Below are 19,013 nucleotides of genomic sequence, written 5' to 3' on the forward strand. Positions count from 1 at the left end.
AAGCAGGGATGCTAAGTGCTATATGTGGCCAGCCTACATGGTTGGGACCCATTTGGGAGGGGCTACAACCTGCAAAAGAAAGCTAAGCTCTGACATGTTTAGAAGAAAAAAAAGCTAAAATCAGCCCAAACTCACAACAGGGTCTCAAATTTGTTAAACCACACACCCTCTTCAAGTCCTGGATTTCAGACAGCCAATTAACTCTTGTGGGTGTTTCGGAGGAAATTTCACCCCATCACCTCATTGTAGGCTCTGTCCTGAGTGTCTGTGTTCAATTTGGGATTTCCAGGACTAATATTTAGGAGATTATGGCCATTTTTGCACTTGTCAAAAAATATGCAAATTTAAGAGAATAAGGCCCAATTTGACCCTTTAGACCTGTTTTTGGGGCCCTTAGCTCAGTGCTATCGGTCCAAAACTGTAGGGTATATCATATTCAGATGCCCTTCTTTGAATCTGAAAAGTATCCAGATCTTTAAGTTGATTGAAAGTGTGCAAAATTAACTAAAAGACTGGTTTTAAGGATCGTACAAGGGTTATTGGCACGGTGACAATTTTCTCTTGTGAATCTTTTGGAGGGGATTCCCCTCATGACCTCAAAGTATTATATTTAGGTAAATATAATATATTTAATATATAGCAGAAGGGTTATATCTGAGAGACAATTGGGAGGTCAAAGGTCAGTCTGCAGAGTATGCGTGTGTGCGTGTGTATTTGTGTGTGTGTGGGTGTGTGTGTGATTCTGCCTGTGTTTGTATGTATGTGAGTGTCTGTATGTGTGTGTCTGAGTGTGTGTCTGTGTGTGTCTGTCATTCTGTGTGTGTGTGTGTGTGTCTGTCATTCTGTGTGTGTGTGTGAGTGTGTGTCTGTCTGTGTGTGTGTGTGTGTGTGTGTGTGTGTAAGAGTGTGTGCGTATGAGAGTGTGTGTCTGTGTGTGTGAGTATGTGTGTGTCTCTGCCTGTGTGTGTGTGTGTGTGTACGTATGTGAGTGTCTATGTGTTTCTGTCAGTGTGTGTGTGTGTGTGTGTGTGAAGCGATGTATTAGTTTGCATGCATATCAGTGGAAGTTGAAGGGTAAATCATGTTTTATTAACAATTCCCAAATTATTTCCCAGATTTTTCCAGATACCTGCTCTTTTTGTTTGATGAGAAGTAAACACGCCCTGTAAATAACCCCATGAAGGGTTTATTGTTTTGAGTTGTTTGACTGTTCAGCATTTTCCTTATTGATTTTGATGTATGCCTTTTATATTGTATTGTTTGAATAAATATAGACGTTTTATACTACTTCCGCTTAACAGACAAATCGGACTTTTATTTTGAAAGGTAACAAGGAAGCGCACTTTTTTTTAGGTTAAATTGCGAACTTTATGGTATAGATTACGGACAGATGCGCATTTTATAACAAGTTTAATAGTTGATTTGACCCGTATGGGACTGACTCTGTTAAGGTGGTGATGAGGTGGTGATAGTTTACGAGTTTTAATTAATGTATTGTCACCTAAAAAAAGAAAATAAAGGAGAGTCACCAGCAGCAAGTCTTCACGCCAATTCATATGATCCGACAACGCTTATTGCTGTCAGAATACGCAGGCGAAACAACATATATAACATAATACTAAATAAGACTAGAGGACACTTTTTACAATTCATAACAGCATTGTAGAAAAGAGAGATAACAAACGGCAAAGATACGTTGATCAGAGACGTATTTGTTATTATAATACGTCAAATACAAACGTAATCTGGAGAGAAATACGTTTCAGTCAAACGTAATTTGGAGAGAAATACGTTTCAGTCAAACGTAACTGCAAATTGCATTTTAGGTCTGGGGGAACGTAATTTTTGTGATACAGGGTTGCACCAAGCGTACAACATATGAGAGTATAGTTCACAGTTGTATGATTGTTATAGATTTTATTAAACACAATCGACTGATTATGATATTTTGTCCGGGAAAATAGTTTTTCATAAAACAGCATTTTACATATTAATTGAAATATTGCGGTATTTTTTAGTCTGACTTGTGAATATATTGTTATATTGATATGGTTCTGATATGTTTCAACCTTACTTCCATGTACAATTAAGATTTTTCAGAATATAAGGGGAAGGCAAACATATCATCAGCTGCACATTTGTGATTTAAAAAAACAACTAATCTAGGCAGGAGAAAACACACACACACACACACACACACAGAATAGGTATATATTTTTTGTTTTTCAAATTGAAGTATGCAATGCAAAGAAATCTGCATTTTCCCAAAGGCGGAAAATAAAATCAGTTTTAATGGACTACTATTAAATATCTGGGAACACTTAATGTGTTTCAAGAGAGAAAGCACATTTATTTTCTGCAAATAAATGGGCTGTAATTTTGGAGAATCTAGGCATACCAAAGCAGTTACTTTTTTAAGTACAATTCTAATAAAATGATTTATTTTATCAATAGTAAAATGATAATTAAAAAGGAAAATCAATAACAAGTTAAATAGAATTGATTTTTAATTAATTGACGTAATCATATAATATAGTTTTACTTTAGACTCTGTGTCTCTCTTTTCTTCTGTCTTAATATTTACAGAATAAACATTTTTAAAAGTGCAAAATGACAATAAAAAGGATGTAAAGACATTTTTATTTCAGTCATAATGATAATGATATAGTAAAAAACAACAGTCTGTCATTGATTTGATCCTATGTATCTGGTATTTCAGTTTTTTTAATTTATGGAAATAGCAGGGTGACAGAGACGTGGTGCAGAAAAAGAAACCATTCAAACACACACCTGTTCTCTTTTTTTTTTTATTTAAGAAGGTTTTGATTGAGTGATGAGTTTGCACCCTGACGAGTAGCACAGATGCAACAACAGAGAACCGACTCGGCAAATTGTCGGAGTGGTACGCTGAAAACAATGAAAACAGCACGTGATAGATAGTTCAGTCAAAAGGTTAACGGTAACTCACAGACAAAACGTCTTGTTTTTAAAAAGTGCATTCACAAACATGACAAATACTCTCAACTCATGATGTCTATTTTTATGTGATACAAAATATGCATACCTGTTTTAGATTTGTCTGTATTTCTATACATAGATATTTCTTCAAAAGGATCACTTCTTTTGTCTTTTTACAAAGGTTAAAAGCAGGGTTGTGGTCATAGCAGCTTCGGATATCTCTAGCCTCTTCACCGTGTCACGAGATACACGTAGTCTCAACAGATATCCAAATAAAACCTACCATTTTCTCTGTTGTTCAACTCAAACGACACACTGTCTTTATTGAAAGAGATTTTCATCAGTGAAGCCTGCAGTTTAGAAAAGACACGGATCAATAAAATGCTTGGGCCATTAAATATATTTTTGTATACCCGCTTTTTTTGTCAATATCATAAATACTAAAGACACAGGACAATATTATAAGACAATGCTGGGAGACTAAATGTAAAGATTAAAATAGTTCAAACATTATTATTTTCAAGTTTTCTAGTTGATGAGAAAAAAAAAGAAGGATATCAGGCGAGCACAGGAACACTATACTTCAGTCTTCAGTCTCTCCACGTCCCTTTTATATTTAAAAGAGCGACCGTAAACGAAGCTGCCAGACAAAAAGCCGTACCGTCTTCAAACTGTTCTGTTTTAGTCCGCTCCGGAAAAAAGATGCTTGCCCATCGTAAATGAGGCAGGATCCTGGTTTTTCAAAGGAATTCATAAAAGCAGTCAAACATACTGATAAAAACCAATAAGTACCATGCAAATCTTGCAAGACGACATATTCTCAAACAAGAGACAAAGTATTCTTCGTATAGGCGAAATATCAAGTGAGGAGGGAATGGGTGAAAGGCAAAGACCTCTAATCAATACTAAATACTATATTTCCAAAACCAAACAAAAAAATATTTAATCTGTACATAATATAGTACACATGAGTTCAGACTGGATCAACAGTTTCCTTCCTTGTTATTTGACTCCAAACGTCTACCTTGGAATAATACCGAAATGTCTCTTTAATTGATCCCAATCTCTTTGTTCTCCTCCATAAATCTGGAGAAGGGCCGGTTGGCCCCGACATTCAGACCGGCTTTCTCCAGATCCGTCATGAGCGGGCTGCTTCTGGCGTGAACGCGGCCCATTCCCCCCGCCATGGGTCCCAACGACGTGATTCCCGCGCCGCCCAGGCTGACGGGCAGTTGGGCGATGCCTCCGTTCTGGATCACGGAGATCTCATTGTTCTTCATCGCCAGCCCGTTGGTGATGGCGGCCGCGTACTGGTTCCAGAACCCCGGGTCGACGTTCATGGCCCGAGCCGCCAGATCCTTCTGGAACATCTCGCTGAACTTCATGGCGTTCCCGCCCAGCAAGGCCAGGGGATTCTCCACGGACAGTCGGCGACCCCTTCGGGCCGGAGCGTTGTTCCACATGTGAGTTCCCATGTGAACCTAAAAAGAACATGAAAAGAAGAGTCAGTCATCCGGAGTTGCAGATCGTACGCCCAAGGAAAATACGGCACACTGGAAACATGCTATGGGTGGGAAATGGAAGTAAAAAGGCCCAAATTAGCAAACATATTTAACATTGTTTTACCATTAAGCTACATGTCAACTACCAGAGAAGTGAGGTAATGAACAAGGCCATGCAGTACTCCAAAGGTATTTAGCCACAATCGATTCCAGAGTGTTATATATGTCAATCACGCCCCCCCCCCCTCCCCCTCCCCCCGTATGTGTAAAATGATATTTGACGCCGCATTAAACGTGCTCGTACCTTCAGATTGCCCTTCGTGGTGAAAGCCCTTCCACAAATAGAGCAGGCGAACGGCTTCTCCCCAGTGTGCGTGCGCTCGTGGATTTGCAGAGCACTGGCCGAGGAGAAATTCTTCCCGCACGAGTGGCAGTTGTGCTGCTTGGGGGTGCGCCGCGGAGGCGGGGGAGCCAACATGGGGTTGATGCCGGGGCTCATGTTGCTGTGGGGCGCCGCGGCGGGAACCTGGATCCCCGCCGGCATGTGCGAGTTGTCGCTCAGAGACACTGACCTGCCGTGTCCGTTCATTTCCATTTTGATCATGTTCGACGCAGTGCTGGCCAAATTAGGAGTGCTCAGCCCTGAAGAAGACGAGTTCAAATGCATATTAGCATGCGGCAGCATTAAAATACACGTCATTTTACAAACTGGGAGACCCCTATGGCTGTGAGGAAGATGGTGACATTTGACAGACTTCTGATACACTACCGTTCAAAAGTTTGGGGTCATCCAGACAATTTTGTGTCTTCCATGAAAACTCACTTTTATTTATCAAATGAATTGAAAATTGAATAGAAAATATAGTCAAGACATTGACAAGGTTTGAAATAATGATTAATATTTGAAGTATTAATTTTGTTCTTCAAACTTCAAGCTCAAAGGAAGACCAGTTGTATAGCTTATATCACCAGCATAACTGTTTTCAGCTGTGCTAACATAATTGCACAAGGGTTTTCTAATCAGACATTAGTCTTCTAAGGCGATTAGCAAACACAATGTACCATTAGAACACTGGAGTGATAGTTGATGGAAATGGGGCTCTATACACCTATGGAGATATTTCATTAGAAACCAGACGTTTCCACCTAGAATAATCATTTACCACATTAACTATGTATAGTGTGTATTTTTGATTAATGTTATCTTTATTGAAAAAACAGTGCTTTTCTTTGAAAAATAAAGACATTTCTAAGTGACCCCAAACTTTTGAACGGTGGTGTACATACAAACTACGCTTCCCGCTGCATTAATTATGCTAATTAAGACTTTTTTGTTGTCAATATATCAACATTCATCATTATATACACGCTGATTGTGCACATACACACCTCGATCTCTGTTTAGAAACAGCATGCTGAAGTGGCTCTCCTCCTTGATGAAGTTCCTGCCGGGTTGAGTGGCAGTCAGGTCAAGGGCCCCGGTGCCTTCAGTTGCAGAAAGCGGAGATGGTGTCTCTGATTTTTCCGACTTAACCGTCGCCAGGACAGATGTATTGTTCTCCTGGTACTCGTCTATTGTCGCGCCGCCGCCGTTGTTAAGACTGTTGAATGTCGCGGGGGACTTGGACCGCAGGCTCTCCGAATGGCTGTGAGCTGGCGACAAATGCTGCATGGAGCCCGAGGACTCGGAGAAAGCAGGGCTCCCCAAGCTTTGACCTTCGGCGTCTCCCAATGCCGACAGCGAATCGCCGGCGAAGCAATCGGTCTCTCCTCCGAAGCTGATGCCGTTCTGCGTGTGCTTTTCGCCAAAAGACCGTGTCATGTTGGCGGTGGAGTCGATCATCTTCATCTGGTTCTCCATCGCAGCGATGCTGGAGATGATGGAAGTCGGTGGGGAGCACCCCGGCGAATAAGGTTTACACGGGTCTAATTCTCCCTCTTTAAAGTCGTCTTCGTCTTCCATAGCTTGCTCCATTTCGTCCAGAAGATCGTCGTCGTAACTACTCATCGCATCTAAACTCTTCTCGTCGAAGGATAGGTCAGTGTCCATCTCTTGCAGGCTTTCGGGGATCGGGGAGTTGGAGATCTGCCCCCCCATGTGCATGCGGATGTGTTGCTGCAGCACAATGGCATTGGTGAACTTCTTCTGACATATAGGGCAGGAGTGTTGTACCCGAAGTGGGGGTTTAGATCTATGCACACCAAAGTGGGTTTTCAGGTTCCCCTTAGTGGTAAACGCCCGCCCACATATCTTGCATTTGAAAGGCCTTTCGCCAGTGTGAATACGATAGTGCATCTTGAGAGCACTCTGGCAGCTCAGAACGCGATGACATATGACACACTGATTCGGGTCGGTCATCTTCTTGTCAATGTTCTCGACAAGCTGCTGCAACTTGGATGTCTCTGAGGTTTGCATAGAGTCTAGGAGGCCTCCAAAAGGAAACTTGGCCTTGAACTGGTCAGAGAGCATTGGAAGGACAGGATGAGAGACATGGTTAGAAGCAGAATTAGGGCTAGTGATGGGTTCACTGTCCTGTCCACTGCTGGACAACGTGGGGGAGTTGACAGTCGACGAAAGGACCACTTGACTTAGTGTAGTTGTGGTGGTGGTGGTGGTGGTGGTGGTGTTCTCTCCTGGCCTAGAGCAGCTTGGTGGAAGGAGAACACCTTCAGATTTCAAGAGAGGCGGTGCATCACACCCTAGATAGGGTTTTGGGGAAGGTGAAGTAGTGGTCATGCAGGAGTCGATAAAAATATTAGGGGATAAAGATGCGCACTCGCTCAATGGCGGAGATGGCCCCTGAGGGGACCCGTTGAGCGGCGTGAGGCTCGGAGACTCGCCAAAACCTCCCATCATACTCGGCAGTGTGGAGGGCAGCTGGAGTCCGAGTGAGGTGGGAGCCGTGGGGAGGACGGGTTTGCTGTCGAGCCATGTGGTTACAGGTTTTTCTGGGGGCAAAGACATGCCATACGGGATGCCTGAGCTCGTGGGCACGTTGTCCAGGTACTCTGGCACAGGGTACGGGTTCATCTGAATATGTGGGTATTTTTCTTTATGCCTCTGGAAGTGAACCTTCAGGTTTCCCTTGGTGGAGAAACGGTTGCCACATATGTTGCACTTGAAGGGCCTCTCGCCTGTGTGCGATCGCAGGTGGATCTGTAGGGCGCTGTCACTGCCAAACACCTTGGCACAGAACCGACACTTATGCTTGAAGAAGGGGTCCTCAGAGCTGGGCTTGGTGTCAAACACAGACACGTTGGGGGGCTTCCCCTTGCGGTGCTTCATCAGAGCGGCGAGGGGGTCCAGGGCGTTGGCGGTGGCCGCGATGCTGGCCAGCGGGTTGGGGAAGATGACGCTGCTGGGCGAGCTGTGAGGTATTAGCGGTAGACTGGAGGCCGAGCTCAGGAGGCTGCTGTGGCTGAGCGAGGGAGGGGTGCTGGAGTTCCTGGGAAGAGCCGAGCTGCTGCTGATGCCACCGACTCCCGTCGCACTACAACTAGTGCTAATATTGTTTGTTACGGAAGATGAGCAGGAGGGAAGTAGAGATGACAATCCACTTCCACCGGGTGAGGAAAACACCGAGTTATTTGAGCACATGTTGGATATTAAAGAGTTAGACTGCTGACTGCTACTTTGTGGTGTTTGAGAGTGGGGTCCTTCTATCGCTGAGGTCAGGGGGCAAGGGCCTTGACCACTGAGGGTGGCCGGCAGCCGAACGGGCAGCTGATGGACAGGGGGGGTGATGAAGTTGTGTAGTTGGAGCTGACTCGCGACAGTAGGGGCGCAGGAGGACACGGGCCCCTGGTTTCCAGCAGCCTTACTGTGATTGTGGTTGAGAGCCGGCTGTGAGTCAGGCTGTCTGTTCATCAAAGCCACCTGACTGCGTATTTGTTCTATCAGCTGCAGCTGGTGTATCTGCTGCTGCTGGAGGGCCATCAGCTGGTCCAGGATCATGGGAATAGCCATGGTGGAGACCCCACTGCCCACCGCTGCCCTCACGCTCTGTGAAAACTGGGCAACTGCAACCCGGGTGCTGTGCAGGGTCTCCAGGGTGACATTGGTGCTCGGCATGGCGTAGTTTGTACCGGATGAGGGGACGACGTCATCGAGCTGAGGTAGGGAGCCGTCTGTCTCCGGAGATGCCACGTCTGTGTCTTCGGGATCCGTGTTTTTTTCTAGCGGTAGCTCGAGCTCCATCGGCTCGTCCTCCTTTTCGAGGACGTTGACCCCGTTTATTGTGGCCGGCTCCGGGATGTCATCCCCCTCGCCGGCAGAGCTGTGGTTCCCCTCCCTGGGGTCCTCGCTGTCAGCCTGCTCACTGGAGCAGCTGGGCACAGGGGAGAGCTCCGTAGGGTACTCCTGGGAGGGGTTAGGCGTGCTCTCATTGTCATTCACGATGAGCACCAGGGGGTGTTTGGTGCAACTCTGTAAATGTTCACAGAAGTCGGACCACTTGAAGAACTCGGCGCAGCACTTTTCACACACGTGCGTCTCCTCGCTGCCGCTGCGGCTCTCGTTCCCGCTGTCGGCGTCCTCCAGCACCTCGCCTCGGGCTAAAGGGGGGAGGGGGGGGGGGCGGGGGAGGGGGAGCAACAACAAAAAAGAAGAATTAATGAATAAATAATCAATAGAGAATCAACACATATTTTGCAGTGCAGTGCTGCAAAGATTTAACCTTTGGGTTTTTTCCCCCCTCTCTTTTAACATAAACAAAATCAATATACTTTTTTTTTTTTTTTTTTTTACTCTGAACAAATTGCCCCAGTTCACCAATTCTCGAGACCCGGGTTTGTGCATTCACACCCTCTCCATAGAGCCAGCTAATAATTTTCTTTGTGCAATCCATCAAATTATGAGAGCCTATCAATTGTGGATACTGCCGCTTAATGAAATTCCATACAACCTATTGATTTCCAATATTTCATACAATTCACAGCTGCCTCATCTGTTGGGTACAAATCAGGACGTTGATGGCCCCATTAGGATTCCCCTCTGCTATCAAGCCCAGTCATTTCCCCCTGCATTTCAAATGCCTTGGCCTTTTCATTTAGCATTGCAAAGGTAATACCTCTTACCCCTGAACCTGAGCAAGAAGGGACTCTCTCCTGAAATACTGTTTTCTTATCATGATTACAATTGTGTAATAAGAGCGTAGATCTGTTGACTATTGCTCTTGAACATGTCCCGCACCATTCACTGTTAAATTAGACAATGTAAAATGTGTGCAACCAAAATATACATTTTAAATTACAGCCACTTTGAATTTTTTTTTGAATCTTTTGAAATACAAAACACTACCTTTCAGTTCAGAAAGTCAGAGTGTATCTCTCTCTCTCTCTCTCTCTCCTTCTGCCATGCTCTATGAAATAAGACTCAACAAATTACATGCTAGTGCCATGGCAGCAGCGTCTCTGATTAGTTACACATGTTTAATCACAGTTGTAGGGAGCCACTTCCTCTCCCACACGCAACCATCGGGAGTCAAACGAGCCGGCGCAAACACTGAGCATGGACCCGATTCACACCTGATCCAAACCATGTCAAAACTGGCCTCTCTTGTTTGTTTATTTCTTGTGTTGGAGCATATAGTTATACTCTATGTGTTTGTATAGTTACACTGTGTGTGTGTGTGTGTGTAGTTACACTCTGTGTGTGTGTGTGTGTGTGTGTGCCGTATGCTCAATCACTGCAGCAGCAACCTGCACACACATCATGTCACCGTCTCCTGCTCAGTTTATACTCAAAGAAGCAGCACATCATATATTATGAATACGACCATTTAACCACAAATTTTACTTTTGTATATACACTTTAAATATATATATATATTAGCACTAATTCAGAGGCATTATTGCAATTTAAAAAGTTATATATATATATATATATCATATATATATATATATATAGAATAAATACATACATATTTTAGAGTAACCACCAAGAAAAAGGATTATCCTTTTTTTATATATATATATATATATATGTTTGTATATATATATTTAGTTTTTTGTTTTAAAGCTGCAAGGTTAAGTTAACAGTTAGGTGTCTTAATACTCTTTTTAAATGGCCGCATAGCACAACAAATTATTTTTAATAATTGGTAAAGTATGTGACTGTATATCCAAACACACACACACACACACACAGACACACACCACACACACACACACACACACACACATTCCTGTATAAAGTAAGTATTTGACAACATTAATGCAAATGCTCTTCCAGGAATCATCGCAGTGCAGCTCCCCCAAAAAGGCCGAACAGGCCTGAGCTGTGACCCGACGTGTGTTTGTATTGTTTCCTCATTCAGACAATACGACAAAAAAACGGCGCACATCTTTACTCAACATTATAAGTCTCACCGCGTGTTACCGGTGAGTAATCATGCGCATCATACGGCGCTTTTGCTCATTTTCAAAGGTTAAAATGGAGCGAGCCACGGCGAGGCAGACATGAAGCATTTGTGCCAATTACAGTGACTCATTAGTGAAGAAATTCATCACTCCTCCTGTAATTTCTGGCCAAAGGGGGCATGAGCGACCACGGTCTGGTGTCTCTAACTGAATTAATTATCAACAGACAGGCTTTGGATGGGCTCCGTGTTCTCACTGGGGGCAGGGCCGACAAAACAAGGTGTTATTCGACTCCATCTTGCAGGTTTTCCAGGTTAAACGAGAAGATAAAAAAATGTTTAAAGCAGATATAACATGAAAGATTCTGCTTTTCATTGTGAGTCGTGCATTAATGCTTCTTTTGCAAAATCCATGTAAAATCCCTCCTTGATTTTCCAGCCGCACGTCAGGAATCTCAGTGTGAAAAAAAATCCAATTAAATTAAAAATAATAATGATCTTTTTCTTAATTTCTAACATACACGCCGCATTATTTACCGCGAGTGAAAAAAGGAGCGAGTGACTGGAAAGCGTCACGTGACAGCAGGCTCAACGTCTCCTTAGCCCAGCAGCGGACGGCAGGACGCATTTCCATAATTGAGGGTTGAAAGGTCAACGCAAATGAGTAGGAATTGTGTTGAGCTGATTAGTTATTAGAATGGTATTACTGTCAATCTCTTTTATTCATTCATACAATTACAAGGGGGGGTCTTTGTATGCCTCTGACCTCACACACACACACACACACACACACAGACACGCGCTGACAGGTTTTATTCAAACACACATGTGGACAGACAGAGAACATACGTGTATAGAGATAAACACATAAGTCACATTTATACACACACATTCACACACCCACACACACACATTAGTTTAGCTGTCACTGGGATATAAGTGTGCTTACATAGGCTGACGTGTCAAATCTGCAGTGTTAAGAGATTTTTCAGAAATTCTTTACTTTAAAATATATATTTTGTAAACTGGATTTTTTTTCCTGTTTTTATTTGGCATATTTCTTTCCCTTTTTGGCATTTTCACCACATTCAAAGACATATTGTGAAGAATATTATGTCCTATAATAGCTTAACACTTGATATAATAGCTTAATACTAAATATAATAGCTTAACACTTAATATAATAGCTTAACACTTTGGACACAAACATGTGCACACTGAAGAAAATATTTAAGAAACCATTTAGTGATTCAGAGCTGGGATTTTTCTCTGGTTTCTGGCAATTTTAACATGATGAAAAAAAAAGAAATGAAATGGTAAAATTATACAATATTACAAAACGTTCCTCTCCACTGTGTCACTTTAATAATTTGCTCTGCTATTGTTGTAAATATCATCACACTGCATACGAGCTCCAACATAACAGCATTCGCTTCTTAAAAACCGCGGGGTGCCATTGTGTAGTGCAGCTGTGTAAAGGCGACATTTTGTGTGTTTTATGTGTTTGCGAGACAGTGAAAATGTGTGTGTGTGTGTGTGTGTGTGTTGGGGGAGGGGGGAGGGGTATTGATTTTCCTATAGCATGAGAAAGGAAAAAGGATGAGAAGAAAATCCAATCCGCTTCTCGTTCCTTTAAGAGTCTTCGTTTACTCGGATGCAAATATTAAACCGAAGGTATTCAATAGGGGGGATTGTAAGAAGCAGAATGTGTGCGTCCTTTATCTCGCTCGGTAATCTTTGGCGCGCTAAACTGAAACCGCTAATCTGGCATATTATATCAGACGAGCTATTCATGCTTTCCACCGATTCTGTGAACGCCACAGAGACGAGCACTGAGCGACGCTTTGTGCAGCGACTACGAACAGTTTCCAGATTCACACACACACACACACAGACAATGGCACTGATAACATGTACTCTATATTAAAGTAAAGTCATTGTTATCTTGTTTAAATAAAACATTTAAAAAGGAATTTCAAGTGTGTTCTATCCTTAAATTTAAACTATTTTCCACTCAAAAACGTCTCCGTCAAACTGTGAGATTTTTTATTTAATTTACATTCATACTGACATCGAGATCAGTTATATCTAAATAAATAAAATAAATAAGGGCTGGCATTTACAGCCTCACTAGAACCTCCTTCTGTCCCTTTCAAATGCATTCTTCTCAGGCATCTGGGGACAGTTTAGGACCCTTAAAGAGAGATGCATCACGGTGGGGCTAAATTAAGGAGGGGAGAGGGGGCGGGGGGGGACTAAAAGAGGCCTTCTGGTTTAACAATGTTGGAATTCTTAGATCTTCGCAACATCCACTCTGAAAGGAATCCTTTAATTTAGGATTTCTCTTTTTAACGGATGTTGTTGGATTTCGAGTCGTCCGCATTTGAATCCGGTGATTCCTCCGTCGGCTCGGGGCCGACCAGGCCGTCAACCACCTGATTACTCCTTTGATTGCTTTGATTTGCGTTGTTCAAAGCGTTGCATTAATTTCCTCCGCTTTCATCCATCAATACCCATCGACAGCAGATCTTTAAATAAATATATAATACAAATAAAGAGTCCTGCAGAGCCCCCGGACATTAATGTCTCCGTGGCCATGAAACACATACAACATCCTCCAAGGATCCCACGCATCCTCAGACTCCCTTAGCACGGCTCTGTGAGTGTGTGTGTGAGTGTGTGTGTGTGTGTGTGTCATCGGTCTGGTCAGAGTGGTACAGTCATATCTGCGCTGACACAGAGGCCTTTGTCGCTGCCTGCAGATGTGGAGCAGCCCGAGCATCAACGATGTGTTTGCGATACAGGATTCGATGACGGCACTCGGTCCACATGACTGTGTCTCTCCGTCTCCTGTGAGTGTGTGTGTGTGTGTGTGGGGGGGGGGGGGGGATCTAATGGACGCTCATCATCAGCAAAAGACGTATTTATTTATTACACTCTGTCTCGGTGACCTTTTGCTTCGGCTGAATGCGAAAACGGTCCGATCTGAATTTTTAAATGTAAGATCAAATTCAATTTAAAGAAGAATTAATTCACTTCTTTACAGCCAGTAAGCAAAATCCCCCCCCCCCCCACACACACACACACACACAAACACACACCCTCCCATCTTTAACAAACTGCAACATCTCAGCTGTCAAACACAAACACGAGGCTCTGCTCCCTGAAACAAATCAGCGGTCATATCGACATAATATAAACCAAAACATCGGAAAGAAAAGCCGCCGATGACAAAATGCGGCTTTCAGTTTTGTGGCTCGTCAGCTTTCTCTTAAATCTACTGTTGTGCCTTCTGTATGAAGAAAAAAAGAAGAAGAAAGAAAAAGAGTCCTGTCAGGTTCTCCCTCCCCATCGGGAGAGATGTACCTGTTGGTGTGTGCTCTCAGTGTTGAGTGTGGCGCTGTGTGGGTGGTCCAGAGGGCCTGCACCCGATGGTGAGAGGGGATTAAAACAAAAGCCAAACAAAGCCCCTCTGCAGGGGAGCCGTGTTGTCACTGTCAGCGGGGATTTCCTCATACTTTTTCTTTTTTTGTGTGTGTGTGCAACTCATAACTACCTGCATTCCTGCGTCGAACGACAACAACAAAATGCTCCGCCTTAAACACCGTGATGGTGTTCGGCGACTCGATGCCGATCGTGAACGTGGATTAAAACGCGACGAAAAATGAAGAACCCCAATGAGAGCACGTCTGTGCTCGGCCACCTGTTCGACCAGCTAAAATAAAATATAAAATATACATATATATGTTTTAGGTTTTTTTTACGACCAATAATATCAATGGAACTGGATCCTGTACGTTTTCGTCCGTGGCTAGGAATATTACCCCCCCCCCCATCCACCCTCCAAAAATAAAGGTGAGAGCACAAGTGTGCCCATGTGCAGTATGTCACCGCCTCCCACTCATCCCACACTGGATGCAGCGGGGGTCGGAGGTTGTGTGTGTGTGTGTGTGTGTGGGGGGGGGGGGGGGGGGGTGGGAGGGGAGGGGGGGGGGTGGAGGACCGTCAATGTTCACGCTCACTTTCTAGGACACGAGCGAGCTGCGCCGCCAAGGTCAACGGCGCACACACACACACACACACACACAGACACACACGTCCTAATTGTACAAGGAGCTTGACGTCTAGAGGCGGGGACCCGGCCGGGTGCCGGGGGCCGGACAAAGGTTAAGTCAGCCGGCTTTATAAAAGCACTCCCAAGCACCCCCCCCCCCCCAACCCTCAACCCTTCCTCTACCCAATCTGAACACACACCCATACACACACACACACACACACACACCACCCCCTATGCCCCCAAGGGGGCAAGTATCCGGAAGGCCTGAGGCGGAGGTGATACGCCAGAAGAGGGGCTTGTTGCCACTTGATTTGAGTGCGTCACATTTAAAAGAGGACTTGACTGAGCTGCAGTGGACATCCACACACACACACACACACAAGTTCAGCTCCAAAGGAAGATTTGGAAACCACAGGGAAAAAAAGGGTAAACCGTGCTGCGCCCTCGAGGCCGACTGACTGGAATCGCCACCCAGAACGCCGGCGTCCCTCTCCTCCTCCCGACCGATGCCCAACAGCGTATGGATTTAAATTCCAGAATCAAAGCGGCGACTGACGGATATGGAACTCCTGGATTCCTTCGACATTACATGCGGTGATTTGTCGGGGCCTTCGCGATCGATGCCGTCGTCAGGGAGGAAGCTGCGACTGCGGCGACGCGTGTGTGTGTGTGTGTGTGTATGTGTGTGTGTGTGTGTGTGGAGGCAGCGAGAGGAGAGTGCGATCACGCTGCATCGCCTGACATCCGTGAGGAAGCTCGGGATGAGACATGCCATTACTGGGTTTATTTGAGTGTGTATGCCAACAAAAGGTCTCGGAGGAGGGGGGGGGGGGATTGTTTCACAGCGACGGCTGAAAACAAGCGAGGCCGGTATAGTCGTGCTCCAACGAGGACAGGAGAGAACATTCCAGTGAGAAGCACAATGCCCAAGCTGCAGGTTACCCCACAACACTGTGTGTGTGTGTTTTTAGATGTCAAAGCCACACATGCAAGAATTTCTTTTTTTTTAAAGAAGAAAAAGAGCTCTAGTGTATGGATTTTCTTTTCCTCATTCCGCATGCGTCTTCCTTTTTCCGACTGTCATAAATCGCAGTAGTGATTTTTAGTTGAGATGTAAAAAAAATAATTAATCAGCCACATTTTCACGGGAATGTCCACGTTTCCCCTTCCCATGAGCCCACAGGAGAGCAACCTGAGGGACGTTTTGGGGTCTTTTTTCCGGGGGGGGCAAACCGTGAAAAGCAACGTCCGGAAACATTAAAACGGTCATCGTGTTAAAAAAGAAAGAAAAGTGAAATGCCCTGAAGTGACAAAAACAACCCGGAGAGAGTGAAGCGGACAAAAGAGCCGGAGTCATCAGCCCTCACACCAACATGCAGGGAGCTGCTCCCCAGGGACCACATCACGCATTTCTATTGTAAAGAAGCCCTGCAAAGTGTGTGACTGTGTGTGTGTGTGTGTGTGTGTGTGTTGGCCAATATGAGCCTATAGTAAGGCATAAATAATAGCAGTGATTTTCTGGAAGCATCCAGTTTAAGGATACTCCGGAATAAATACACATTTCAGAGTAAACACCAAGAAAAATTATTATCCTTTTATATATGTATATATATATATATATATATATACACGTGTTGTAACTGGATTTGTATTAGTGTTTCTTTAAGTTTTATTAAATGACAACATTTGTATTTGAACTCTTAGATTAAACAAAATTCGACTTTCTTCTATATGTGTTGCAAAAATACTACAAAATAAATAAACAAATTAAATTAAAAAAACACGTCATAGATTCGGATTTAAGAACAATAACAATATTTATAGCATGCAGTCGTGTTGCTGCTACATAATTCGTATAATCAGATGTGACTTTATTTCTGTAATGATGGTTTTATTGCGCAAAAAAAACTCCCGAGTACAGAGCCAGGATGAATGAGCCCTTTATGGCGCTCCCTCCACATGCAGAGGACGAGCCTGTCGTCCGCATTGAGACCAAAAGGGAACAAATCAAGTGTGCTAAATTTATGTGAGGAGGGTAAACAAAAACATTTCCATAACAAAACCACCGAGGCTTCGACCTGCAACAGGATCCGCGGCACTTCTGCTCCTCGGAGCTGCAGACAGGCGCCGGGGGGACCAAACACATGCACTCGTGCAAAATTATCTTTTAAAAAAAGAAGAAACAATATCATAATTTAACCGGTTTTAATTTATAATAAAAAAATCATAAAAAAATATTGTTGCATGATTTATCATCCACGAATCCGCTGAATTAATATCCGTACATATCTGCAAGAGGTGAACTTCAAATATGTTGAACTTCAGAAAATCGTGTTTGTGTGTGTGTGCGCGCGCGTGTGTTAGTGCGTGTATTTCAGTGCGCGCGCATGCACGTACCCCAAGTCAACTGTAAAAGGTGGCAAAGGCGCATTTAAACACAAAGTCGCGAGTTTTACTCCCACACGGTGCTCTCGTGGAGGCCTCCAGTACAAAATATGAATATTATATTAAAGTGAACACATGCATCGGCTGCTTTAGCCTCACAGCCATGCGGCCGGTTACGTGCTGCAGGTTCAACTCAAACACACTCACACACACGCACACACACACAACTTCCCCGAGACCAGCCTCCTGTCCACGGAGAGAGAGGCGCGCGACTTATTAACAACTGCATCCAAAATGTATAAATCAAAAACGCTTTGCGACTAAGAAATAAATCTCATCGGCCAAAAAAAACACACACTAATCCAAATAAACCCAAACCACTTTTTTTCCGTCATATTTTGTTTTTTTTCTTCATTTGAGGTAGAAGAAAAAAAAACTCCTAAAAAACATTGCGGGTTGACGGGGCAGAGAAGTCCCGTGAAGCGGCGCTGTGATTGTGTGTGTGCGTGTAAAAGTGGCCCGTTTGGAAAGCGGAGCCCCACACACACACACACACACAGCTGATCGGACCCACTCACCGTGCTGCTCGGAGATCACGCCGGCTATCGCAGGGTCCTCCTCCGACTTGAGGTGCTGCGGCTTGGCTTGCTTGCGTCGGGACATGCTGCTGCTGCTGCTGCTGATGCGGCGGCTGCTTGCAGCTGCGTCGGTGGCGGCGTCGGCGCCCGCGATGCTTCTGCTGCTGCTCGTGCGCTCCGTGATGCCTCTGCGTTTTGCAGATACATCAGCGGAGGAGAGCGAATGAATCGACTCTCACACACTCACTCACTCGGGCGCGCGCGGGCGCGCACTTAAAAAAAACAAGAAGAAGAAAAAGAAAAAAGTTCGCAAACGGCCTGGCGAGTGGAGCGCAGAGAGGAGCGGAGGTGGAGGAGGAGGAGAAGGAGGAGGAACGACACAATAACCAGATATTAACCGGCGTCGCGTCCGCTGCCGCTGTGCGCCGGGTTGCGCATGTCGCTGTAATAATTACGATAGTGAATAATGCTTCGCGATTAATGGAGCCGCGTGAAGGTGGAGGAGGATTGGCTGGAGTCCAGCGGACGCGCGCATTGGATATGGTAATGAGGGACGGACTAAGCAATTAGCCGCCTCACCCTCTCAGACTTTATCCGTCTCTCTTCTCTTTACTATCCAAACCCTCCTTCCAACAACACAACACACCGACAACAATACAAAACGCTCTTGTTATGCCCGCCCGGCTCGCGGGGGGGGGGAGGAGGGAGGGGAGGGGGTCTTCAACAGGGGAACGTCAGGCTCTTTTTTCTTTTTTGGGGGGTATATCCCCTCCCAAAAAATCCTCCTTTTTTTCTCCCCCGGCCGCTTCACAAGTGCCGCGGGGGACTCTGCGCCGCCGCGTTTCTTCTCGAGGTATCTCTCATCTTCATCTTCATCACCATGACCTCTACGATCCTCCTTGTTACCTCACAACTTCTCCAGGCAGCGGCGGGAAGTCTCGAGAGCTTCGGCTCAGTTCTGATACTTTCTCTCTCTCTCTCTCCGTCTCTCTCTCTCGGTAACTTTTATTCTCTTCTTTTACGCGTGCGTGTCTGTGTGATGTGACGAGCGGCTGGACGCTCCTGAGCTGGACTCGAAATGAAGAATCGGTGTTTACAGTGTTCGAGTTGCTGCTCCGGGGGCTTTAAAGTTGATGGACATCACCGTTTCCGGTGAAGTGTTGCTGCCAGTTGA

General features: G+C 44.8%; 1 protein-coding gene across 1 annotated transcript; it reads right to left on the minus strand.

Moving 5' to 3' along the window:
- Positions 1-2,793: 2,793 nt before the first annotated feature.
- sall3a (spalt-like transcription factor 3a) lies at positions 2,794-18,459 on the minus strand. The gene is made up of 4 exons (XM_056444630.1): positions 17,840-18,459; positions 5,850-9,014; positions 4,765-5,102; positions 2,794-4,439 (listed from the first exon to the last, which is right to left on the minus strand). Exons 1-4 carry the CDS (start codon positions 17,922-17,924, stop codon positions 4,008-4,010), a joined length of 4,020 nt encoding a protein of 1,339 aa, XP_056300605.1. The 5' UTR covers positions 17,925-18,459; the 3' UTR covers positions 2,794-4,007.
- Between the last annotated feature and the right edge of the window lie 554 nt (positions 18,460-19,013).

Source organism: Pseudoliparis swirei, chromosome 22 (genome assembly GCF_029220125.1).
Source record: "Pseudoliparis swirei isolate HS2019 ecotype Mariana Trench chromosome 22, NWPU_hadal_v1, whole genome shotgun sequence".
Taxonomy (NCBI): Eukaryota; Metazoa; Chordata; class Actinopteri; order Perciformes; family Liparidae; genus Pseudoliparis; species Pseudoliparis swirei.